The 27,714-nt window shown below is 36.4% G+C and overlaps 1 protein-coding gene across 10 annotated transcripts in view; it reads right to left on the bottom strand.

Annotated features, from left to right (window-relative positions):
* MTHFD2L (methylenetetrahydrofolate dehydrogenase (NADP+ dependent) 2 like) overlaps positions 1-27,714 on the bottom strand; it is a 126,092-nt gene that overhangs the window by 91,257 nt on the left and 7,121 nt on the right. For all 10 annotated transcript variants that reach the window (XR_009052644.1, XR_009052645.1, XR_009052647.1 and 7 more), the window contains exons 2-3: positions 18,035-18,219; positions 17,279-17,401 (exon numbers count right to left, since the gene is read on the bottom strand). Coding sequence is in view for 6 of the 10 variants with exons in the window: in XM_057727513.1 (XP_057583496.1) it covers positions 17,279-17,401; positions 18,035-18,219 (308 nt within the window). In the remaining 4 variants the exon portion in view is untranslated. The remainder of the gene's footprint in view (positions 1-17,278; positions 17,402-18,034; positions 18,220-27,714) is intronic.

The following is a 27,714-nucleotide window of genomic DNA, read 5'->3' as shown; positions in this document are numbered from 1 at the left end:
AAACCTATGTGAGTAGATTAAAAATGTTAAGATCATAAAAATCAAGGAAATCAGTTCATATATCATTTTTATGTAACTCTATGTTATCTCAGCAATGGATTTAATCTCACATACATCCTTTGCCAAGAGATATGTACCTTTCATTATGTAATCTACAGTGTATGGAAATAATAAATATGAGTTAGTATATCTTACATTCAAATAGTGCTTTATAATGTTCATGTTTCCATCACATAGGTTTCCCCTTTGGTCTTCACAGTTACTCAAGGCTAAGGCAGAAAATGTTATCTTCATTTTAAAGATGAAGCTCAAAGATTTCGAGACTCAGCCAATCTCAAACTACTACTAAAAGCAGGGGTCCAAAATTAAAGTCCACATCTTTTTGCCCTAAAACCAGTTTTTCCTTCTGTTATATAGAAATCATAAATATTAATCAATCTGAAATACCACTCAACAATTAATATCAAAAAGGGGCCCCATTCTTTCTAATCAACGGTATCCTAAAATTTAGGTAATCCTAAAATATCCCAAGGAATGCCCTGTTTCTTCTAGATCACCAAAGACAACAGTATTCTTGGATTAACTAACATGTATCTAAACACATGCAAAAAAACATCAAACATTTTACAGCAAATACTACCTTTTGTTACGTAAGACAAATAAATACATTTCATGCTTTTAACTGATTGCTACTGAAAGTCCCCTGATGTCTCATCCCTAAGGCCCATAACTTGAAAAGAAGAAATAATCACAAGACTCGATAGCATTAATTTTTTCACAATGGTTATAAAATATTTTTCATTCATAGACTACATTGGCAAACAACTAACCACTTAATATCTTACCCAAATGAATGGGAAAACTGACATTATTCACTTTGTGAGTACGTGTGTGTTTTCCCATCTATTTAATGTCATTACATCATGTTAGAAAAAAAAAGTCATCAAATTAAATTCATAATACTGCAATAGAACGGCTCAGGGAATGCCTTTAGGGGCCACACTTTAGAACTACAACACTGAATATATATTTCTGTGATTTATTTATAATATGTTTAATTGCCTTTGTACAAGGAACAACAACAACAAATTACTGGTTTATTTTCCATCCAAAGATTTTCATATTACTGTTTAAAAGTACCTCTTTCCACTTCCCCAATGCCTTCGATAAAGGTAAGCTCAATATGTTCTTTAGCTTGATTATATCTTTTGTCCTATACTTTCCCCCTCCAAGTGCCTCATCCCTTTTCCTACCATCATTATCACACATACTTGCCTCATGTCACACCAATCTGTGTCCCAATCCTAAGCCCTTAGCATTAATTTTTGCATTTCTGTGTTCTTGTTCAAGATTATTTTTCCATTATTAATTCCTTCCTCCCCGTTCTTTCACATCCTATTTCTTCTTCAATATACTGATCCATTCCCACCTGTTCCCTCATCACAAAGTGAAATGATACTTTTTTTCTCCTCTGGTTCCCACAGAACTACTATAAAAAGCACTTACCAAAAGAAAAATATTTTTCAAGAAAAAAGAATAAATTAAAAAAAAAAAAAGCACTTACCACATTAGTTCTGTTAGTTGATCACGTTAGTTAGTTAAGTATCTCTCTTACTTATAAGAATGAGCCTTTTAGGGCACAGACCTTGTCTCATTAAACTGATTCACCCATAGCCTTCTCCAACTCAGTTGATGGCAATTCCATCCTTCTGTGTTATACAGAAATCATCCATACTTGCCAGAAAAACCTGGAGTCATTCTGAACACCTCACTTTCTTTCACACACAACAGCCAATCAATTCAAAAATCTGTTGATCTTCCTTCACAGCATGTGTAGCACTTCACTAGTCTCACCATGTCCACTCTGGTGTGAGAGGCCATTATCTCTCCTGCGAATTCTTGCAACAATTAATTCTCCTAGCTAATTATTTGCTTCTGTATTTGCATCCATATGATCTATTCACAAAACAGCAGAGGTTATAGATTTTTGAAATGCATGTCCGATCACACCTCTCTTCTCCTCAAAACCCTGTTCTTCTTGCTATTCCTCTAACATATCAGGTATTTCCCACCTGGATTATTGCTCTTCTGTCTGCCTGTGTCTGAGCCACAATCCCTACTTCATACTGTGAAGGAGAAAGTTTGCCGTACCAGAATGTGTCTCTTTGGCATGAGGATGACATTTTACCTCCCCCTGAGCTGCCTAAAGAATTTAGATAAAGGACCTGTTCCCAGACTAGAGGTATCACCAGCGGTAATCTGCAAAGAATATGGGCTAGGTGGGGGAAATTCTAGGCAGGGCCTAGAAATCAGAGTCCACTCTGAGTCGCACTGTCCCTACATGGCCCAGCCAATATTTGTTTGCTAAACATTTGCTTTTCCATCTCCAGATGAATTGCCTTCCTCCCCTTTGAAATCCCAAACCTAATTGCTAAGAGAAGTTGGAAAATGTAAGGAAACGTGAATGTTTGGAATATTGATTTGTCTGCCACAGAGAAAAGCAGATATAAAACAGAGATTGACAGAATTAAAACAATTTCAGAAGGTGTGGGCTGGGAAGGGCTCTCTGAGCCAGTGGCATTTAAGCTAAGACCGAAGGTTGGGAAGAAGTCAGCCCCCATATGTCTGAAAGATAACCAATGTAGTTAAGAGGTCAGAGGCTAAAGCCCTATTCAAGTAATAAAATGTGCATTATCCTAGCATGTCCTTTGTATAATAAATACTATAAAATAAAAATGTAACATCCTCGAACATCCCCCAAACATGCCAATCCTCTTCACCATGCTCTTTTTCTTTTTCCCCATAGAATATCAACTTCTAACAACTATACAGTAACTACTTACTTATTGTGTTTATTTTTTGTTGTTTGTCTCTCCTACTACTTGGTAAGGGCAGAAGTTTCTGTCTTCTTTTTTTCCACTGAGGTATTCCTAGCACAAAGGACAGTGCCTGGAAATTTGTTGAATAAATGACTACAATTATCCTTGGTTTATAAATGAAGAAGCTGAGACAAATAAGTGGAAAACTGGGGACAATTAGAATAGACTAACATAATGAAAGATGTCTGATCCTTCTACAACCGCTGACATCCATCTTTTTCAAATACAATGAGAAACTAAAGTGGCTTTCATTAAAGTCTTGATTTGTCAATAGCTGCATGTACATTATTAGATATCTGGTCTGGCACTTTTATATCCTCTGATATAAATTTAATGTAAAAGATTCATGTCTGTTTGTTTTTCATTTATTTCTTCCTTTCAGGACTTGAAAAATAAGAAATCTCAGGCCTAGTTTTATGCTGATACATTAAAGTCCACACTGAACAAGTGTGGACAAGGCCCCTGAAAATTCACTCATTTATTCATTTAATAAATATTTACATGTTTATAATATTTAAATATTTATTGAGTGTATATCATGTGCCTGGCACTGTTGTAAGGGTTTAGGATGTATAATAAAGGTCTGCCTAATCAAATTATTTAGCTGTAGCCTCTTAATGAGTTAATTATTTTCTACGAGTAAATAAGAGATATACTTTTGGAAGCTGTGTTCACTGTTTTCAAACCAATACATAATATTTAAGTTACACCCTCCCGATTCTACATCAATATTTCAGGACAGAAAATACTTATCAGGTGCTACCACTTGCCCAATATCATTTAAGAATTGCTTCATCATCAAGGGTGAGAAGACAAAAAGGGAATGGGAAGTGACTCTAATCTCACAGTATTACTCTACCCCCAATCTGAGAAAAGAACAGAGCTTGGAGGTGGAGTCGGAGGTGTTCTCTAGAACAGAAAGAAGTGGATCTGTAACTCCACCCTTCCTTAGCCTCTGCCTCCTATAGCCACAGAAACTACACAGGACATCCCTAGGCAGGCCTACTTCACAGGCTATTGAAAAAAGTTAATGAAGTGGGAACCTACACATCACGCAAAGGTTGCTAAGTAGTGCTGAAGACACCCTGGTTTATTAAGCCCTTGGATTCCTAGACACTATACACAGTGACTTCTGTCAAATACATAATACTGAACTTGAAGCAGTGTCTATTCCATGCTCAGATAAGTGAGCATGTCTATTCTATCAGCTTCTTTTACACAAAAGGAAAAAGAAGAGACTGTGTTTTAGGGACTTGCTTGCAAACTTCTCAGGGACAGTGAGTCTCAATTTCTTTTCTAACTACCCCTTTTCCCCAGTGACTATCACAAAGTTATATATATCAATAGATAGGATTCTAAGTAAATATTTTCTGAATGGGTAAATGAACAAAGAGGGTCAGAGAACAATCATATAAATACTTCTCTTGAAAGATTTCCTACAAAGAAATATCCAGATGTTTCAAAGAGTCCTTTGATTTTGGTAAATTCTTTAACAAAGCTGAATGCACTCAAAAATAGATGAGGGGAAAAAAAAAAAATAGATGAGGGGCTTCCCTGGTGACACAGTGGTTAAGAATCTGCCTGCCAATGCAGAGGACATGGGTTCCATCCCTGGTTCAGGAAGATCCCACATGCTGCGGAGCAACTAGACCCGTGAGCCACAACTACTGAGCCCATGTGCTGCAACTACTGAAGCCTGTGGGCCTGGAGCCCATGCTCCGCAACAGGAGAGGCCACCACAGTGAGAGGCCCGTGCACCTCAATGAGAGGCCCGTGCACCACAACAAAGAGTGGCCCCCGCTGGCCGCAACTAGAGAACGCCTGTGCACAGCAATGAAGACCCAATGCAGCCAATAAATAAATAAGTAAATAAAATATTTTTTTAAAAAGATGACGATATCATGATAAAGGAAAGAGAAAAATATCAAAAAGTCATTATTGTTGTTCCAAGAAATTCCAGATTTTGAAAATACTTTGAGAAAGTAAATAATCTCAAGTTACATGATATAGTCTGTTTATGAGAGCAATTGCTCAAAAAGATGTAATTATACAGATCTGAGTGACGAAAATAACTTTTGGGATGGTTTCCATCTGAAAATGAATAGGAAGAGACACATATGGCTACAGGGACCAACCAATCCCACTGATATGTAAATTATATCAAAGTGATTTACTCAGCTTTCAATATAAACCATTAACTTTTTTTTTTAATCACTGCCTGCTTGATGCTGCCATCATGTGGTTATCATAAGCCACAGCAGGAGAATTTTCCATTTTGTTCCTCCATCCCCCCCATAAAAATTCTCTGATAAAAATGTTACCTATAAGAAAAAAATTTTAAGTAGATAAATGATATTGAGCGGATACCTTTGTTTCTATGTTAACACTAAAATCATGTCAGAAAGGATTTGAACAAAATATTGTTTAAAATCTGGCCCTTTTTCTTTGCATAAACCTTAAATGCATAAATTGGTTGAATGGCTTGTGACACGATCTCAATATTGGTCCAAGCACAATCCAACTTTAAATAATTAATGAGTTACTTTTCATAATCAGCTAGGCATATGCAAATCCACCACCTCAAACAAAAGTTATGGACTTGACAATAATCTATATTTAATCATATATTTCACCCATTAACCCACTCCATTTCCTGCTCCAGCCTTAGGTAAACTTCATCCTGCATCCTGTGCTTATCATTCCCTTGACTTCCTTTCCAAATAGTTTTACTGCATTTCTTTGTATTCCTAATAGATTTTTTTAAACAGCTTTATTTAAGAATATTTGAATATAATAGACTGCACAAAAAGAATACAATTTGATAGGCTTTGACATATGTATATACTTGTGAAACCATCACCACAATCAATATAATGAACATATACACGACCCTGAAAAGTTTCCAAAGGCCCCTTTTCCTCATCCCTTCCTCCCTCCCTTTCCTGTCCCCTCACCTCCAACTACTTGTAACTACTTGTTATGGGCTGAATTGTGTCCCCCGAAATTCATATGTTGAATCCCCAGCCCCTAATGTAATGATATGTAATTAGGCTTACATGAAGTCATTAGGGTGGGGCCCTCATGATGGAATTAGTGCCCTTATAAGAAGTGACACCAGAGAGCTTGCTCTCTCTTTACCATGTGAGGACACAGAAAGAAGGGGTTCTCTGAAAGCCAGGAAGAGAGCTCTCACCAAAACCTGACCATACTGGAACCCTGACCTCAAACTTTCAGCCTCCAGAACTGTAAGAAAATAAATTTCTGTTATTTAAGGCACCCAGGTGATGATATTTTGGTATAGCAGCCCAAGCAGACTAATAACCACTGATCTGCTTCCTGTTACTATACATCAGTTTGTATTACATAGAATTTTATATAAATAGAACCATAGAGTATATACTCTTATTTGTATGAATAATTTCACTCAGCATAATTATTTTCATATTCACCCATGCTGGAGTGCATATCAATATTTCATTCCATTTTTTTACTGCTGAGTAATAATAGTCCATCGTATAGATATACCACAGTTAATATCTATTCACCTGTTGATGCACATTTGAGTTGTTTATAGCTTTTGCGTATTATAAATAATACTTCCATGAACATGCATATACAAGTCTTTATATTGACACATATCTTTTTCTCTTAGGTAAATACATGGAATGGATGGAATATATATATACATATATATCTAGGACACTGCCAAACTATTTTTCAAAATGTACCATTTTGCATTTCCACCAGCAACACATCCTTACCAATATATGGTATGGTCAGTTGTATTTCTAATATCAGCCATTCTAATAGGTGTGTAGTAGTATCTTGTTATAGTTTCCATTTGAGCTTCTCTAATGACTACTGATGTTCAGTATCTACTTATGTCCTTATTTATCATTTGTATTTCTTCTTTGGTGAAGTATCTGTTCAACTCTTTTGACAATTTTTAGTATTTATTCTGTTTAGTGTACTTTATGGTTTGGTGTCTGTCATTAATTTTGGAAAGTTTTAGCCATTATTACTTCAGATATTTCTTCTGCCCTGTTCTCTGTTCTCCTGGTATTCCAATTGTGTGTATGTTATACCTTTTGAAAGTGTCCTACAGTTCTTGGATGTTTTCTTCTGCCTTTTTCTTTTTTTTTTTTTCTCTCTCTGCCTTTCAATTTGAGAAGTTTCTACTTGCATATTCTCAAGCTTACTGATTCTTTTCTTGGCCATGTCCAGTCTACAGTTGAGCCCATCAAAGCATTCTCCATTTTTGTTAAGGTGTTTTTGATTTCATCATTTCTTTTTTAATCTTTCTTACAGTTTCCATCTCTCTGCTTTCATTAGCCACCTGTTCTTGCATATTGTCTACTTTTTCCACCAGAGCCCTTAATATATTAATCATAGCTATCTTAAATTTCCTAATAACTCCAAAATCTGTATCAGATGTGAATCTTGTTCTGATGCTTTTTAGTTTTTTCTTTGCCTTTTGGCATTTCTTGATTTTTTTTTTTTTTTGTTGAAAGTGACATCCAAGACTAGGACTCCCAGGAGTTTCTCATTCTTATGCTAGTACACACTCCACTTCCAGAAATTCACCAAAAATACCAACTGTATATTCCCATCAGTTTATGGTTCCAGTAGCTTCTGCACAGGTAAATAGATCTTGATGCAACTCTCTGGATTTTCCTATCTCTCCAAATTTTGGGATGGTGGTTTGCCCTGCAACCTCAGTTCTCTGATCGGTCAAGAAAAGTAAGGATTTTCAGTTTGTTCAGCTTTTTCTTGTTTTAAGGACAAGAGGATTTGTGTTATTCTGGCTAGATTTGGGCTTTGTTTAATTGGGTTGTTTTCATTTTCTTGATATTGATTTTTGAGAGCTCTTTATATATTCTGCATTATACGTGTTATCAAATATATGCCCTGCAAATATTTTCTTCTAGTCTGCCCTATCTTCTCATTCTTTTAATAGTATCTTTTGAAGAGCAGAAGTTTTACATTTTGATGAAATCTAATTTATCAAGTTCTTGTTTCATATCCATATGCAATCCAAGTCTTTTAGCACCATTTATTGAAAAGGCACATCCTTTCTGCACTACTTTGTCTTTCCACCTTTGCCAAAACTTAGTTGTTAATGTAGGTGTGGATCTATTTGTGGACTTTCAATTTTTGTCCATTGATCTGTTTTTCTATCAATTCCAATACCACTCTCTCTTGATTACTGTAGCTTTGTAATTAGTCTTTCAACAAATTTTAATTGAGGTATAAATAACATATAATATTAGTTTCAGATGTACAACATAATGTTTCAATATTTACATATATTACAAAATAATCACCACAATAAGTCTAGTTAACATCCCTCACCACATAGAGTCACAATTTCTTTTTCTTGTGATGATAAGGACTTTTAAGATGTACATTCTTAACAACTTTCAAATATGTAATACAGTATTATTAATCTTAGTCACCATGCTGTGCATTACATCCCCATGATTTATTTATTTGATAAATGAAAGTTTGTATTTTTTGATTTTAAGATGTTTGGTCTTAAAATCAGGAAGTATTACTCTTTTCAACATTACTCATTTTCAAAGCTGTTTTAACTATTCTAGTTACTTCACATTTCTATATGAATCTGACAATCAGTTTATCAACTGCTACAAAAAAGTATGCTGGAATTTTAATTGGGACCATCTGGAATATACAAATTAATTTGAAGATAATTGACATCTTAACAATATTTAGTCTTCCAATCCATGAACATAATATACTGATTTATTTAGGTTTTCTCTAATTTCTCTCAGGAATGTTCTATAGTTTTCAGTGCACAGGTTCTCACATCTTTCATCAAATTTATGCCTAAAGATTTCGTTTTTTTTGATGCTATTTTAAATGTATCTTTTCATTTCAGTATCTGATACTTGATGCTAATACATAGAATGGCAATTGACATTTGCATCTTAATCTTGTATCTTCCAACCTTGTTAAACTCATTTATTGGTATTAGAAGGCTTTTCTTTTTTCTACATCCCACTGGATTTTCCACATAAACAATCATGTTATCTGCTTTTTATTTTCTTTCTCTTGCCTTGCCTATTCTGTTGGTTAGAATCTCCATGAATAGACATGAAAAGAATGGACATTCTTGATTTCTTCCTGATCAAAAGAGGAAAATATTGTCTTTCATAATCAACTATGATGTTAGCTGTGAATTTTTTATATGTGCCCTTCATCAGCTTGAGGAAGTTACCTTTTAATATTATTAGTTACATGACAGCTTTTTATTAAGAATCAATGAATTTTATCAAAAAAGTTACTTATTGAGATAATCATACAATTTTTCATTTTTAGTTTGTTAATGTGGTGAAATACATTCTTTGATTTTCCAATGGTAAACCAATGTTGCATTCCTGGAATAAAACTCATGATGAATTTTGTTCATGATGAATGATCCTTTTTACATATGGTTGGATTTTATTTGTTAAGTTTTGTTAATACCTTTTGCATTTATGTTCATGAAGGATACTGTCCTGTGGTTTTCCTTTCTTATAATGTCTTTGCCTGTTTTCATATAATGAGTTAGGAAGTATTCCCTCCTAATGTTACTTTTTCTTTAAATATTTGGTAGACTTCACCAGTAAACCCATCTGAACATGGGTTTTCTTTGTGGAATGGATTTTCACTACAAAGTCAATTTTTTGATAGAGTTATTCAGGTTATCTATTTCTTTTTGAGTGGGTTCTGGCAGTGTGTGTCTTTCAAGAAAGTAGTCCATTTCCTCTAATTTGCCAAATTAACTGGCATAAAGTTGTTCAACATATTCCCTTTTATCTTTTTAATATCTGTAGAGTCTATAGTGATGTTATCACTCTCATTCCTGATGTTGGTAATCTGTATCTTCCTTTCTCCCTGATAGTCTAGCTTTTGTTTCATTATTTTCTTCATTATTTTTTTGTTTCTAATTCATTAATTTCTGCCCTGATCTTTATTATTTCCTTTCTTGTCTTTACTTTGTCTTTAACTTGATCTTCTTTTTCTAGTATCTTAAGGTGGACATTTTATGGGCTTGGAGTTTGTTGACCTTCTTAGATCTGTGTATTTATAGTTTTTATCACATTTGTGTTTGTGTGTGTGTGTGTGTGCGTGCGCGTGTGTGTGTGTGTGTCTGTGAATCTGAAATCCCAATCACCTATGAAAGGGTACTTATTTCTTATTCACATAAGCCTCTGTTAAGAATCCCACTTCCTTTCTTCTCATAATTGACAATCATCTATAACACCTAGCTTTCATGATAACTGCAACAAAAGGGGGAGTGAGGGTGGAGGCCACATAGCTTTTAACCATCTCAGTTCAAAAGTGGCTCAAAAAAGTCACTTCCCCTCACAGTCCAGTAACCAGAAGTCACTTGACCCCAACCTAACTACTAAGAGAAGTTGGGAAATGTAACGGAACATGTGGATGTTTGGAATACTTTTTTGCCTGCCATAGAAAAAAGCAGATCTAACATAGGAACTGACAGAATTAAAGTAATTTTAGAAGCTGTGAGCTGAGAAAGGCTCTCTAAGTCAGTGGCATTTAAGCTAAGACCTGGAAGTTGGAAAGAGGTCAGCCCCAGTATGTTTCAAAGATAACCAATGTAGTTAAGAGGTCAAAGGCTAAAGCCCTATTCAAGTAATAAAATGTGCATTATCTTCACATGTCCTTTGTATAATAAATATTAACACTATAGGAAGCTTTCAGGGGTATGGGGGTATAAAAGCCTCACCAAATCTTGATCAGTGACAGAACTTATACCCTACTCTCTTAGATGTAGAAGAATATGCAGAAGGAGAAAACTTCAGTGACACACATACACAAAAAGCAGTAGCTGTGAAACTACATGGTTCATTCATTCCAGCAATAACATTCACTAAGAGTCTAACGATGCAAGGTGGAATAAAAATGTTGACTGCAATTCCCCCTGCTTTGGTGGAACTAATAGTCTACTGCAAGAAACATATTACTAAAAAGTAATGAAATATTCTATGTAAAATTGTTTTTCTCCATAAAGGGGAGGGAGGTATAACAAAAGTTAAGTCTAACTTAGAAATTATTTAGAAATAAACAGACAACTAGATCAATTGCCAGAGGCTGGTGGGGGACATGAGGCCCAAGGAGACCGGAGGAACCCCGGAGCAACCGGGTAGGACCTGGGGGAAGTCAGGGGGGTGGAGAAGGGGAAGCAGGACAGGACCGGTGCCCCTGGGGGGTGGCTGGGTGAGGGGGGAGGTTCCTGCCTGGAGAGACACTTAGGGTCTAGAGGGATCGGGAGACTGCATCTGGGTTTCTCCTGCCCAGGTGGCCAGGAGGCCTGCTGAGCTCCCGGGCCTGGGAGCCTGCTAGGCTCCCCAGCGGGGTCCTCCACCCTCCAAGGCCCCATCCAGGCTGCCTGCGTCCTGGGGTTGTGGGGGGGGAAGGAGGAGGGGCGAGGAGGTGGAGAGGCAGACTGGTGGGTGGAGGGGGCTTTGAGATTGGGGCACGGGGAGGAGAGAGGGCATTTCGCCTGCCCACTTGGCCAGAGAAGCCAACTGGGCTCCCGGGCCTGGTCCTTCACTCGCTGGCCCCCTCTCTGGCGTGTGGGTCTTAGGGGCGTGGGGGGAAGGGGATGGGGGAAGAGGAAGAGAGGCAGACAGTGGGGGTGGGAAGGGATTTCTCAAGATTGGAAGAATAGGGAAGGTGCCGCCAGGTATTTCTTCCGGGCGGGTCTTTCCCCTTCCAAGGGCCCCTCTGGGCTGTTGATCCTAGGGGTATAAGAGGGAAGTGGTGGGGGTAGAAGAAGAGAGGAGGAAGGCGGGAGGGACCCTCTGGGCTCAGAGGATCAGGGGAGGAGCAGAAGGCATTTCCACTGCCCACTGGCCCGGGGAAGCCTGCTGGGCTCCCAGGCCTGGTCTCCAACTCTCCAGGTCCCCTCCCAGTCACATTGGTCCTGAGGGCATAGGAGTGTGACAGGGGAAGAGGAAGAGAGGCACACTGGTGGTGGACGTTACAGGATCAGAGGACCAGGGGAGGTGGATAGACCTAGAGTCTGTCATACAGAGTGAAGTAAGCCAGAAAGACAAAAACAAATACTGTATGCTAACTCAAATATACGGAATCTAAAAAAAAAATGGTACTGATGAACCCAGTGATAGGGCAAGAATAAGGATGCAGATGCAGAGAATGGACTGGAGGACACAGGGCTGGGGGGGGCGAAGGGGAAGCTGGGAGGAAGTGAGAGAGTAGCATAGACATATTTACACTACCAACTGTAAAATAGCTAGCTAGTGAGAAGTTGCTGTATAACAAAGGGAGATCAATTTGATGATGGGTGATGCCTTAGAGGGCCAGGACAGGGAGGGCGGGAGGGAGTTGCGGGAGGGAGGGGATATGGGGATATATGTATAAATACAGCTGATTCACTTTGGTGTACCTCAAAAGCTGGTACAAGAGTATAAAGCAATTATATTCCAATAAAGAGCTTAAAAAAAAAGAAATAAACAGAAAAAAAACTCTACAAAAATGGAGGAGAGTGATGAAAATTTCCCACTCTGGTCAAGAACATTAAAAATAGAGTAATAAGTATTCTGCATACATAAATTCCATAAGCTCTCAAGAAAAGCAACCATAGCAAGACCTTTTTTTTTCTCCAAATGAAGAATCAAGTTTTAGACAAATACACACATCTACATGCACTAATTAGGTGAATATCCATATTTTTCTGCCTACTAATTACTAGAAAATATTATCTTTGTTAAATCTACACAGTGAATTCTAACTCTTCTTACTCACTCTCTCCATATTTAGTCCTTTAATCCTGTATTTCATTCTAATTTCTCTGTTCAGTCTTCTTACATAAATTGGAAGATGTTAATCCTCAAAGGCTTCAAACTAAATAGCTGAATAGAAATATTTGAAAAACTATTTTAGAAAAAGATAGATAAGATAGAATAAGTTTTCTCATTCTACTTAACAATTTTATTCCCAGAAACAGAGATGAGAAGTAGATTTCTTAGAAAGCAAGAAAATACAAAAAGGTGAGTAAGCTCTCTTGGTGCTTGACTTGCAGTCTCAGTTGACTTGCAGTCTCAGTTGTAGGACTGTGATTATGATTGAAAGAATACTATAATTGGGTCTCCTGGTACTTATCTGCTACTCACTTGCTGTGACCTTACACAAGCTTCTCAGTTCATTTAGTTTCCTTAACTATAAACCATGGATCAAAAAAAAAAAAAAAATGTACTTACTGGTAATGGTAAGGATTGTTGTGAGTGTTAAATGATTTATTGTGTATAAAGCTCTTTATAACAATGCCTGGCAATAATAAATGATAAACATTGCCATTGCTAATACTAGTAATAGTTGTTGTCATGGAGCAGTAGTTGTAAAATACCACATTAAAATTTAATTGTGATTGCTGTTTTCTACATTTACATCTGAATGCTTTCACATAATTCATATAATTTAAACCCTTTTAAACCAAATTCACCCTGTACCAAGTCTGACCCTACAACAAATATTTATAGGTCACATGTCTGTGGGAGCTCCATGTGCATAAATTAAAATTTGTTTCTTTTTCTCCTGTTAATCTGTCTTGTGTAGTATTCAAGAGAACACTACAGAACTTAAGGGGTAGCGGGGAAATTTTCCCCTCCCCAACACAACCTGCCAAAATGACTAGTGAGTTTCACATCTTCTTAAAGCATGCGGGTTGATGCCCAGGACTTGCTGAAAGAATATCAGAACGTAATTAATAAACTACTCCTGCTCCTACCAGTAGAGTTTCATGATAATCAGGAGACAAGTGTATGTATTTCTCAATCTGTTTTTGCCAGTTCTTTCACAGTAAATTACGTGATTTAGTTAAAACAGTACAAACAGTTGTTATTTCTATGAAGACTAAGTTAAATGTTCTTAAAAAATTCTTGAGAACTAAAAAGAATTAGTAATGACTTGGATAAGGGCAAGACAGCTATGAACACTGGGAGGCATTTTAAAAATATAGAAACATTTTCACTTAGTTTTATCTCAAACTGAAAATTATAGGCAGTGAATCATAGGTATTATTAGTGCCAGAAGATAACACAATATTCCAAACAGTAGGTTCCAAAGAGACTTGGATCTTGTAGGGAAGCACAATTTGCCACCCCAAAATGTCTCTGGCATGAGAATTATTTTAGGCTAATTATCTTTAAGGAACAGAAGACTCAGTAAGTCTGTGTTTTTACCTCCCCATTAGCTGCCTAGAGCGTTTAGATAAAGGACCTGTTCCCAGAATAGCAGTATCACCAGAAATACCTGCAAAGAAAATAGACTAGTTGTGCTGGGGGAAACTCAGCAGGGCCTAGACATCAGAGGCCACTCTGTGTCCCATCGCCCGTGCATGGCCCAGCAAACATTTGCTTTTGCATCTCCAAATGAACTGCTTTCCTCCCCTCTGAAGTCCCAAAGCACTACCCCCAACATCTTCTTTTGTCTTTAGCTGAAGGTGAAAGCTTCAGCATTTTGGTGAGTTACTCAGTTTTCCTGGGTCTCTCCCAAGTACACATGTTATTAAACTTTTGTTTGTTTTTCTTATGTGAATCTATCTCAGGTCACCAGCCAGAAGAACCTAAAAAGGAAGAAGAAAAATTTTTCCTCCCCAATAACCTACATCAAAAGATTGATGAATTAAATATAAATACAATGTTTAAGGTAAAATGCGTTGCTTTACGATTTCCTACTTTATCCAACTTTTTCTAGTAACCAACGAACTCTATGTCCCAGTATAATATAGGTTAAGTAGGTTAAGTAATACAGATGTCTCCTCATCTGTAAAATGAAGAAGGTAATTCCTACTCATAAGCCTGTTTTGAGGATTAAATAAAATTCCATCTAAAAGAATACCTGCCACATAGTAAACACACACTATTCACTAGCTAACACGACATGCTGGTGAGGATGGTAACATAATGGTAATGGCAGGAGGAACCAGTCTGACTGGATTCACATCCCACCTCAATTACCAGTTCTGTGATCTTAGGGGAAGTTACCTAACCTCTCTGTACCTCAAATCCATCATCAGTAAAATGTACATAATAATAGCTCCACCTCCATTGGGTTATTGTGAGGATCCAATGAATCAATAAATGTAAAGTGCCTCAGGCATAATAAATGCTTAACATAATACATCTTGGTCACTGTTATTTTGCACACTATTGGCTTTTCAGCTAGATAAAAAACTGCCCTTTCTCAAAGCACCCAAATATTTGTCATCACCATGTACCTTTGGCTCTATGCGTCTCACTTTCTAAAATGAACACAGGGCTCAATTTATCTTAGTACAGACAGATCACTAGTGCCATCTAGTGGCGAATTGCTAATAAATTTAACAAAGAGGAATACTGCCCATAAAGAGGTAAAATTTCTACAGACGTGAATTTAATTTTTGAAGAAAAACTATATATTTGGAAATCCGTGATACATTTTCTATAATGATTTGAACATAATACAAATATAAGTGGGGGAAATTTAAAAACTGCAAACCATAAGAAGATTTCTTGACAGTACAAAAACAAAACAAAACAAAAAAGATTCTTATTTTGCATGAGCCAAACAACTAGGTTTAAACCCAATGCCAAAAATTTTTGGACAGATTTGTGATGTTAATATACCCCTGATATTTTCTAGACCTTAATTTCCTATGATATCAAATGAATGTGCTGTATGTGTTGAATTCCTTTTGCAGTTATAAAAGTAAGGATAAATCACTACACTAATTTTAATATGATGAATCTATAGTATTATCTGTCAGAAGCATTTTTCTTAGGGGGAAGCTTGATAACTTCTAAGATCCTTTCCAACTTTCTGATTTTTTTTAAATGCAGCCATATTGGAGGAAAAGAATTAGAGAATTTTGGGTGTAATTTAAACAGCATGAATGTTATAACATATAATAAGATATTGTCATATTATTGGATAGATTAAAATATTAATACCATACGAAGCTTCCAGGAAATAGCATCAAACAGCTTTACTTTCTGCAAGTCAAAACTTGCACAGAACTACTGTAATCTATAATATTCAGGTAGTCCTTGCCTGGCTCACTGAAATATGCACAAATTTCAGAGCCACAATTTAGTCAAATAATGCCACTCTTTCAACAATACAGTTCAAATTTCAGTTATCATGGCATTTTAATTGTAATTATATAAGAGCAGCCAGCTCTTTGGTCCAAAAATCACTATGTAAATAACAGGTGAATATCATGATGCATGACTAACATATCACTTCTTTCAAAGTCCATCAGTGCTTTGTCACTGCCAATCCTTTACTCAGTTTAACCATAGACAGCAAATCATATTGCCTCCTTGTGTTCCAGTGACAAACTCACCTGACATTTCACAAAAGTGAGCAATCAAAAGAGGCTATTAGCCTATAAAGATGAAAGTGCAGCAAAGAAATAAAACATGATGATGCTGGAAGTGAAACTGGATGTGAACTCAAGATCTGAAGATGGCAGCAAGAAGGTAAGAACCATGAATGTAAAAAACTAGATAGTTGCTTCAATAGGATTCTAACTGAATGTAAATGGGTTGTACAAGACATAGGGGATGGCCCTGGAATGCTGACACCATGCCCTTTGGAGCACTGTAGCTATGCAGCCACAGGAACTTCGTGAAGGCAAGCAGATCAAAATAAATGAGGAACATGATTGTGACAAAAAGGAAGACAATGCCCCAGGGGAAGTGACACCAGAATAAAACTTTGCATTAAACAAACTCTCAGAGATACTTCATGACTTTGAAAGGACAACAGACCAAATGGAAGTTGATCCAAACTTAAAAAGAATTTGACAATTCAGTCCACCAAGGCATAGAAAAGATGCTTGCTCCTTATTATAATTATGTGATGAGAAGGCAAGTAACTGTTCAAACTCCTCTTGACAAGATTTTGGCAATGAAATAAAATACTTAAATTCTCAATGTTTCTAATGTTTTAAATTACAGTATACTGAATAAATATTCATTTTACTGTCTTTCATTTCCTTATACATTTATAAACCACACTAAGAGAGGCTTTAATGTTTTGAGAAGATATTTTAAAGGTCCCAGAACAATTGTTATTTTCCTATTGATTTATTAAGATCACTTTGCCCAGTTTCAACTTAAGTCATTTTCATGGCTTTGCACTATTGTGCAAAACAAGAACTGCAAGTATTGCCAAAGCCTGAATTTTTCTTTCACAATTTTCAGTCATTGTAAACATGTCACTCAGAAATTGCCACCTATTGCATGCTAATATAATAGCTAGTCCCTTCTGAAAATATTTTATAAATTACTTGCAGTGTCGTGATATAATGTTGAAAGATGTCCTTGCTCCTAACCAAACCAGACACACAGAAGAGTGTTCTGTACCTGGCAGTGGCAACTGAACTAATATACCACTGATTCTTGGGTCCATGTTCAACTGATCAGTTATATCCAAAAGTTCTTCCTGAGAAACGTCCTTCGGTTTGAGAATGATCTCACTACAGATACCTGGAAGAAAAACAAGTACAGAAAGTCACTTGACTATCAAAGATGTGTTTTTTTATTAATGGTGTCTTACACAGTGTGTGATTGGTTCCCTCTGTTCCTGTCACACTGGCAGAAAAGGCCCTTCTACAAAATTGATGTTCAAAGCACCATCAGGAGGGAATTTTCAAATAGTACAGATGCTTTCTTGTGATTCACATGCATTCTCGGCCTAGAATCCCATGTAGCAAATTGCACTCATCTATGATATAAGCTACTGTTAGTGGATTTGAAGAGACTAAGAACACCAATACCACCACCACCACTATTAGGCCAAGTTCGACAGAGTGAACTAGCCAGGTTTATCAAATGATTAAAGCAAATGGGATAAAAACAGGCCCTTTAAACGTAACATGTTGCTCTTACATCTCATCACAGGATCTCAAATCACACAGAATTGATTCAATAAGAAATCTGAAGAAAAAAGAGTAAGAAATGAATATAAACTTTGGTAACTAATGAATCTATAATAATAATAATAATAATAATACATTTCATTCAAATAGCACTTGGCAATTATCATTCATAATTATCACACTTTGAAGTAAAACCAGAAAACATCATCTAGTAACAAGTACGACGAAAACACGTCCCCACCTACAGCAGCAGCGGCTTTGATCTTCTTCCTGACGTATGTGTGGCTTGCTGGGTTATCACCCACTAAGATGATACTGAGGTGAGGTCTTCTGTTCCCAAGGGAAATCCAAGATTCCACATCTTGCTGTATTTCTTTCTGAATTTGTTTGGCCATTTCAGTTCCTGAGATACTAACTGCGTCATGTCTGTGGAAAACAAAAGAATAAATGCAGTACTAAAAAGGCAATAAGGAATATTCAACCACATAAATTTAAGGTATAAGAGTGGACAAAACATCTATGATTCTGCAAGTGAGTAACTGAAATTTGATTTTTTTCGGGTATATTTGACACTCATTCTTCAGGTTCAAAATATATTTATAATTTTTTAAAGGAGTCCAACTCTGCTTTTTAGTTCTTCATTACAATCTACCTTTGGTATACATTTCTTCATAACTTTCACATATATATATATTTTAATTATCAAACCACATACTCAAGATCTAGAATATCGGCTCTATAATATTGGCTCTATTAAAAGCTCTGCTATTTTTTTCAGAAGAGATAGATCAAAACAATCTAGTTAAAACTGGCACCCATCTTCAAAGCCCCAGGCCATGTTGCATATACGTGGTCCCACAGCCTTTTGACCCGAAGGCAAAGTCAATTCACTCTTAATAAAATATCCTGTACAAGACCTTGGAGTCATGAGCAGAAAGGAAAAATTTTGTCCCAGAGCTCCAGGACAACTCTGTGACAACAGCTGCCAGTCCTGCCATGCTTGTCATTGATGACTTTGGGGACCAGGCCAGTAAGACTCAGTTGTGCCCCCCCACCCACACTATGGCATAATTTCTAATAAAAAAACTGCACAAAACATTACTTCCTTGTCGTTTATAAGTGCTTAAGAAGGTAAGAAATGCTATACTTCGATAGATGATATAAATCTATTTCTGAAAAGGCACAAAAACTGCTTTATGGGAAGGTTTTCCTGCTCTCCATGATCTCAAACTTAAGAGTGGTGAATTAATGTTGCTCCTACTGTATGTTTAGTTTTTAAAGGTATCTGATAAAGTAAAAGATGGTTCCTTCTTCTTAGGGACCCTGTCCTTTCACTATTGAAAGGTCTGATGAAAGCATGATTTATAGTGCATGAATATTATACAAAATATCAAATGCAGGTCAATGAATATTGTGAAGAAGAAAAGGAGGCAAAAAACCTTATAGCAACTTAACTTTTTCAAGCACCTGTACACTTTTCTAATGAGAGCAGTTGTGAATATCAGCCAAAATGCAAACTTGATGCCCCTTCTGAATAAGTCAACTCCCCTCGCTAACAGATTGATACACACATACATGGAACCAGATCAAGAATATTCTGTTTCAACCTGGCACCAGTAGTTCACAGTGTTCTTCCAGGTTCATACAATTTTGATGTAAACAATGTTCTGCTAAGAAGTGATTCTGAAATATAGTTATGGATGCATACTTCAAAATTGCCTGGGAAGGGACCTCCCTGGTGGTGCAGTAGTTAAGAATCTGCCTGCCAATGAAGGCAACACAGGTTCAAGCCCTGGTCTGGGAAGATCCCACATACCACAGAGAAACTAAGCCCGTGTGCCACAACTACTGAGTCTGTGCTCAACTATTGTGCCCCCGTGCCACAACTACTGAAGCTTAAGCACCTAGAGCCCATGCTCTGCATTAAAAAGCCACCATGAGAAGCCCGCACATCACAATGAAGAGTAGCCCCTGCTCGCCGCAGCTAGAGAAAGTTGCATGTAGCAACGAAGACCCAACACAACCAATAAATAAATAAATAAATAAATAAATTTATACCAAAAAAAATTGCCTAGGAAGCTTACAGATTCCTAGACCCCATGACCACACCCATGATTCACAGTCCCTGGGGGAGGGGAGAGAGCCTGGGATCTGCACATCTAACAGGTTCCCACAGGTATTCCTGCACCTGATCATGTTTAAAAACCACTTCTTCAGTTCAACACAAAAGTATATTTTAATAATAATCACAGCCATGGGTAAACGATTAACTGAGCAAATAAACACTGGTTAGACAATACAATTATAAGTAAACTCTACTTTTGATTCTAATTTTGTCTACTTTCCACTAAAAATTTAATAGCTTTAAAGGCATGGAAGTTCATAGTAAATTCAGTGTACCACTCCTGCTCCGCTGTCTTAATTTTGTAATAGTTTTATTACAGTATAATTGATAAACAATAAACTGCATATATTTAAAGCATAAAATTTGCTGTTTTAGTATATATGTATACCTGGGAAACCATCACCACAATCAAGAAAATGAACATATCCACCCCCCCCAGAGTTTCCTGGTAACCCTTTGTAATCTCACCACTCTATCTGTCCCTGCCATGCCCCCAGACAACACTGATCTGCTTTCTGCCACTATATATTAGTTTGTATTATCATGAGTTTTATAAAAATGGAATCATGCACTACATGCTCCTTTTTATCTAGCTACTTTCACTCAGCATAATTAAAATTCATTCATGTCGTTTTATGTATCAATAGTTGCATCTCCTTTTATTTCTGAGTAGTTTTCATTGTAAGGATATATCAAATTGTGTATATCCATTTAATTGTTGATGGATATATGAGTGTTGTTTCCAGTCCTTCGTCATGACAAATAAAGCTGCTACAATCATTCATGTACAAGTCACTGTATGCATATATGCTTTCATGTCTCTTGACCAAATGTCTAGGAGTAGAATGGCTGGATCATATGGTATATGTTTAAATATGCAAGAAACTGTCAATGTGTTTTCCAAAGTAGTTGTACCATTCTACATTTCTACAAGCAGTATATGTGAGTTGTTCCACATACTTGCTATCACTTGATATGGTCAGTCTTTTAAATTTTAGATATTCTAGTGGCTATATGGTGCTTTTAATTCACATTCCCCTAATGAATGACGATGTTGAGCATTTTTTTTCACGTGCATATTTATTTTCATACGCCTATCTTCTTTGGTGAACTGCGTAATTTAATTTTTTGCCCTTTGTTTAATAGGTTGTTTCCTTATTGAGTTTTGAGAGTTCTTCATATACCCTAGATTCAAGTCCTTTGTCAGATACATAGTTTGAAATACTTTCTCCTAGTCTATGCTTTGCCTTTTCATTCTCTTAATTGTCTTTGTATGATAAGTTCTCAATTTTGATGTATTTTAAACAATTCTCCTTTTTTGGATCATGCTTGTGGTATTGTGTATAAGAAATCTTTGCTTAACTCAAGGTCACAAAGGTTTTCTCCAATGTTTCCTTCTAGAAGTTTTATGGGTTTAGGTTATGCATTTAGTTTTATGACTTAGTTCCATTCTTAGTTTGAAGAGACTTTATATCAGAATACTGCCAACTGTTTTTCCATGTCTACTAAGATGATTATATGATCAAATGATTTTGGTTTTAGTCTATTAAAATGGTAAAGAACACTGATTAATTTTCAAATGTTAAATCAACCCTGTATTCCTGGGATAAACCTCCCATATATCCTTTCCAAATACTGTGGATTTCAATTTTAAAAAATTTTTTGCATCCACGTATGTACATGACAGAGATTTGTAGTTTTCTTTTCTTGTACTGCCTTTGTGTGGTTTTGGGATCAGGGTGATACTGTCCTTATAGAGTGAGTTAGGAAGTAACTCTTCTTCACATTTCCAGAAGAGTTTGTGTAGAATTGGTATTATTTCTTCCTTAAATGTTTGGTAGAATTCACTTGTGAAGCCATCTGGTCCTGGAGCTTTCTTTGTGGTAAGGTTTAAAACAAAAATTTAAATTTTTTAACACAGAGGGCTCTACATGTTATCTATCATTTCTTGAGTGAGCTTTTGTAGTTTGTGTCTTTGTACATTCTAATAATTAGTACATAATTATTAGACTAAATCAAGTTAAAATACATTCACTTTTGAGTTTAAATTTTATTTTTTCAGGATTAAGTAATTAACTTTTTTCACTATCTACTTTGGATTCCTGTTGCTCATTTGTTATTAATTCATTTAAGTAGACTTTTAATACTAAGAGAATAAGGACCTCCTATATTAACAAGAACTAAAGGCTGCAGATATGGCAAACAATTTCAGCATGATTCATTTATAAGATGTAGTAAAAAAATAAATACTTCCAAAAATTAAATTGTGTCAGCAATATTAAGATTGGTAAAATACTCTGCTATAGAAGCAAGTTTACCTGCTAATAGACTAGTAAGTCACTCTTTTAGTAAAGAACATACATTTGTATTTTAAAAATATAAAACCATCTGAGCTCCATGTTGCATTTTACAGCATATGAATAGCAATGCAGCTGCATACGTGTTTTATTAGTTGATTGTCTGTTAAACACAATGATTTATTTGTAGGTTACTGTGAAACTGGCAACCACTGAACATAATCCAGGATAATTATGGCCTAGACACTACAAAGTTGTGTGACCCTGAGAATGTCAGAGATGACAATGGCATAAACTGATTCCTAACTTCCAAAAAGACAATCTATCTACAGATTAAACTTGGCTGCACCGTTTTTGTTGGGGTCCAAGGTGACAGGGCTTACTTTATATTACAGTACTGATGTGCTAATTCATCTTGCTAATTACAGCTGACATGATATAGCCTGGCCTGGTTGGTGTTTATGGGTAAACATCCATAAGACTGCCACCCAATGATGAATAGGGACTTAGAGCATTCTCAGTAGCAGCTGGCTCATCCCACTGATTCCCTCAGTCACTGAAGAGCCTCAGCAAGCCCAGCTCTATGAGAGACACCATATAAGGATACATGAAGCAACCCGGAATTAGTGGAGGCCCAATGGGAGGATGCCTGTATCAGTCATCCTGATGGTAAATACACGCCTTAACAGCTCATCTAGACCTTAGTGCATAAAGAAATGAGATTTTCTTCAACATACACATTGTTGAAAAGTGTTAAATGTCAGCAACAACTCAAATGTTCAGCCATAGAAGCACACAACTTTTAAGAATTCACCCTGGCTCAAGTCTTGATCTCTGCCGGTCCATTTCCCACACTGCAGCCAGAGTGATTTTCCCAATGAAATCATATCAGTTCCCTCATTAAAATGGCTACAGTGGAAAGGACAAATGGACCAGAACAGGACATGGAGTCAGAGAAGCAGTGTGACATCAGATCACATAAGGTCCTACAGGCATTTGGAAGGACGTTGGCTTTTATTGTGAGACAAAAAGCCATTTGGAAATTTTAAGGAATGCCATGACCTGATTTTCATTATTCAACAATAACTGGTTAAAATGTGGAGAAAAGACTCTATGGGAGGAAGCCGGGAAGTGGGGACACCAGTTAAGAGGCTAGTGTCGTATCTGAGGCAAGAGATGAGGATGACTTGGGCAAGGGGCAGAGCAGTGGAGGTACTAAGTAGTCTGATTCTGAATCTATTTTGAGGGTGGAGCCACTGGGATTTACTGAGATTGGTTGTAGGGTGTGAGAAAAAGAAGTCAAATATGACTCCAAAATTTTTGACCTGAAAAACTGAGGGAAGGGATTTTTAATTCAAATCTAAATGTCCCATAGCTTACACGACCCGGCATGAGCTTTCTTTAGCCTCCCTGTGCTCACCAAGTCCCACGTTATGCACAGCTGCATTTCAATTTATCACCTGCGCTAGGTTCTCATTTCTGAGCCTTCACATACACTAGTGCCTCGACCTGAAACACTCTTCATCTTCCTTCTCACTTCTCTAACATCCCTACCAAATCTCTTCCTCCTTCACTCTCACACAGTCCTCAAGTCTCAGCCTGGAAGGCACTCTGGGAAATGTTCTCTGACTCCTTCAACCTGGGGATCTGCCTCTGTTATGAGTGCCCACAGTATTCAGCTCTTACCCTCATGTAGTATCTTAAGTCCTTGTTAAAATTACTGTCTCCCCCACTATACTCTAAACTGTGTAGGACAAGAAGCTTATATTTACTATGATATCCTTAATACCTAAGAGTATTTTGCACATTGTGTTTATCAAATATTTGTGGAATTATCAGCGTTAAACTGTTTATTGTATTACAATTTGTTGGAGTTACTATGCAGCCACTGAAAATAATAACAAAAGCAATATGTGAAAATGTTTATTGTATAAAATTAAGTGAAGAAATTAAATGAAAAATGTAGGTACATAATTATAACTTTAAATGTGCCTATGCATATGACTAAAGATTGAAAAGGAATATGCAAAGTAAAATGGTGAGATAGTATTTTGGATACTTATCTTTCAATCTTAGAATATTTTAAAATGCTATCAAAACAGATTTTGAATTATATTAAAAGTGAGTAAATGCAAATATATATAAAACATATGAAAAGAAAAATAATAGTAAAATTAACAAACTTACCACCCAGTTTAAGAAAAATATTACCATTGTCATTGAAATTGTCTTTGTAACCCTCCTCTACCAAAACCTTATTCTCTCCCATAGAGTTAAACATAATCCTGAAATTTGGGTTTATAATTGCATTGCTTTCCTTTCCATTCCTTTATCAGTTTAACCTAGTGTTTGTATCTCTAAATATTAAAAATATAACATACATTATTTATAATATAATGTAATATAATACACATCATATGTATACTATATGATAATGTATAATATATACTATGTATATATCACATTTACATATGATATAAATATTAAATAGTATAATATGCAATATTATAATATTCCTCTAAGGTTTACACCCAAGAATGGAATTGCTGTATTATAAGATACATTTATGTGTGTTCAGTTTATGCCTACTTGTTTCCAACGTAGTTGGACTAATTCATAAGTCCACCAGTAGTGTTTAAGAATTTCTATTGCTCTACTTCCTTGATATTGTCAAAGTTTTTAACTTAACCAATTAATTAAATGGCATTTTGTTGTGATTTTAATATGCATTTCCCTAATTACTAGAGGTTAGATGTCTTATAGGTTTATTGACCATTTGGAGTTCCTCTTCTATGGGATGCCTGTTCATATTTATTGACCATTTTTCTAATGGATTATTAGCTTGTGCCTAATTTGTAGTAGTTATTTATGCATTCTGAACACTAATCTTATATCAGTTATATCTGTGTATCAAGTATTACCTGTATGTGACTTGTCTTTTAACTTATATAGTTACTTTTGATGAAAAGTTCTTAATTCTAATGTGAAAACCATCTTTGCCACTAGAGTTTGCATTTTTTGTCTCTTAAGAAAACCTTCATCATCTCTGACAAAATTTCTTTTACAGAACACAATAGTACTCGCAGTTCATGAGACAGACTGACTAAGGAATTGCCAGGAACTTTTTAAGACTCTCTATAGGCTAGATCTAAAAATCTCACAGGGTTTAATGATAACATCTATAAAGTGGTTCTGCCAAGCCTCAGTTAAGAACCACTGATTTACGCCCCCATCATTCTCCAAGCAGAAATCTCCATTCTAGTATTCCTGATACCTGCTCAACTACTTTCAATATAAAGAAACCTATGAAACATATGTGCTTAAAACTGGTCATGGGGCATGATATCCACAACCGTATGCAAACAAGCTATAATCTACCAACTAAAGTATAAATTGATAAATTAAATATTGTACACACAAACTCAATTATTATAACTAAATTAAAAAACTGTTGTGAAGTTTATATTGAATACAAAAAATGATTTCATCACAGCAGAATGTACTTTCTCTTCACTGCTACATCAGATTTCAGAAACGTGTTTAAAAATCTATTTTGTAAGTGAGCCGAAAAGACCTAGAAGTGTAGCATTCTGTTCAAAATCTGTTGGAAATTGTTAACATATTTAAGAAAATAGGCCAAAGATGTGTGTGGGGCGGGGGGGAGGGGATATTTCAGATTTGAAACTTTTAGTGAATTGCAAACACTGAAATCACAGCTTACAAACAGAAATGTACTTCAAAAGCAAGGGAAGTACTGAGCTAATTTAACAATGATGCCTCAAACAATATACAAGCAATTTTGAAATTCTATTGCTGTGGGCTGAACTGCGTCCCCAAAAAGATATGTTCAAATCCTAATCCCTGGTACCTGTGGCTGTGACCTTACTTGGAAATAAGGGATTTGCAGATGTAATTAAGATGTAAGATGAAGTCATACTGGACGAAAGTGGACCATAAATCCAATATGACTGCTGTCCTTAGAAGAAGAGAAGACAGAGAACGCCATGTGAAGACACAGAGGCAAGACAGCCACATGACCACGGAGTCAGAGCTGGCGGCATGCAGCTACAAGCCAAGGAAAACCTAGGATTGCCAGCCACAAGAGGCTAGCAGAGCACGGCTCCGCGGATTCCTTGATTTCAGACGTCTAGCCTCCACAGGTGTGAGGAGAAGCTTCTGTTGTTTTCAACTGATGGGGTTCACAGCAGGCTGCCCCAAGATGTACCACTCTAGCATGCAGGTTACTTCCAGCTGAAGACAACCACGGCCCAACAGGCTCCAGAAGAAAACCCTGCACGTCCCCCGACAGGCCTAAAAGAATTCAAGATAGAAGGCCTGTTGGAGGAAGGAGCTATCATCACAGATAACCACAGTAAAGTAGGAACTAGGTGTGGTAGACAGCCAGGAACCTAGCAAAGCCCACTGGATCAAAGTCCTCTCTGTGTCCCACTCTCTCGAGATGGCCCAGCAACCATTTATTCACCAAACATTAACTCCTTTCATCATCCTGGGAATTACCTTACTTCTCTTTGAAGTGCCAGACCCTTACCTTCTTCTCCTTAGTCCAGAATAACATATACACCTCATCTTGACTTACTGTTTTAGGAATTCTTCATGTGCATTCCTCATATGTACTTAATAAATTTGATTTTCTCCAGTTAATCTGCCTTATGTCATTTTAATTGCCAGCTAAAAGAACTAAGAGGAAAAAGAGGAGAGTATCCCCTCCTTCATAAAGCCAAAGTTTGTGGTACTTTGTTCTTGACAGCCTTAATAAACAAATACATTTATAATCCCAATTTAAAATATCCCAATTTATGGGAAGAACTTTTGATGAATCTCCTATTTTTCATTGTATAGATTTATATTTTGTAATTTAATGGAACAATTGAGAAGACCTATCATTTTACTGCATCTAAATATGGCAAAATATTTTAAAAATCATAAATACATACAACTTATTTGATGACTTTTATCTTAAATATTTGTCAAAGAAAGGTACTTTGAAAGGAGACATGAAAATAGCACTTGTGAAAATACTTAGGCTGAAACATCTTCATGAAAAAAACTAGAATGGAGACTACGTTCCATTTAGAAGAGTTTGCTCTGAGTTTACCAGGTGCTTTAGCAACCACAGAGAAAGTATTTTTAAAACTAAAAATACTGCTGTCTAAAGAAGAGTTATTTGCAACTTTTAAGAAAACTGCAGCAAATTTAATTTTTAAGTTGAGCACAACTTTTTCTTGTTTTTTTGTTTTTCAGAAAATTATCAGTATCAAAGCATTAAAGGAAGATATGGCTAAGAAAGTGATTCAAGTTCAGTTGCCCTTGAAAAACAATGGGTTTGAACTGTAGGGGTCCACTTACACATGGATTTTTCTCACTAAGTAGGTACCACAGTACAACACGAGTCTCAGCTGGTTGAAACTGAGGAGGCAGAACTGCAAATACAGAGGGCTGTCTGTGCAGAGATTTGACTCTCTGGAGGGTCAGCATCCC

Source organism: Hippopotamus amphibius, chromosome 3, assembly GCF_030028045.1.
Source record: "Hippopotamus amphibius kiboko isolate mHipAmp2 chromosome 3, mHipAmp2.hap2, whole genome shotgun sequence".
NCBI lineage: Eukaryota > Metazoa > Chordata > Mammalia > Artiodactyla > Hippopotamidae > Hippopotamus > Hippopotamus amphibius.
Note: the sequence above shows the minus strand (reverse complement) of the source record. Positions and strands in the feature narration are given on the sequence as shown.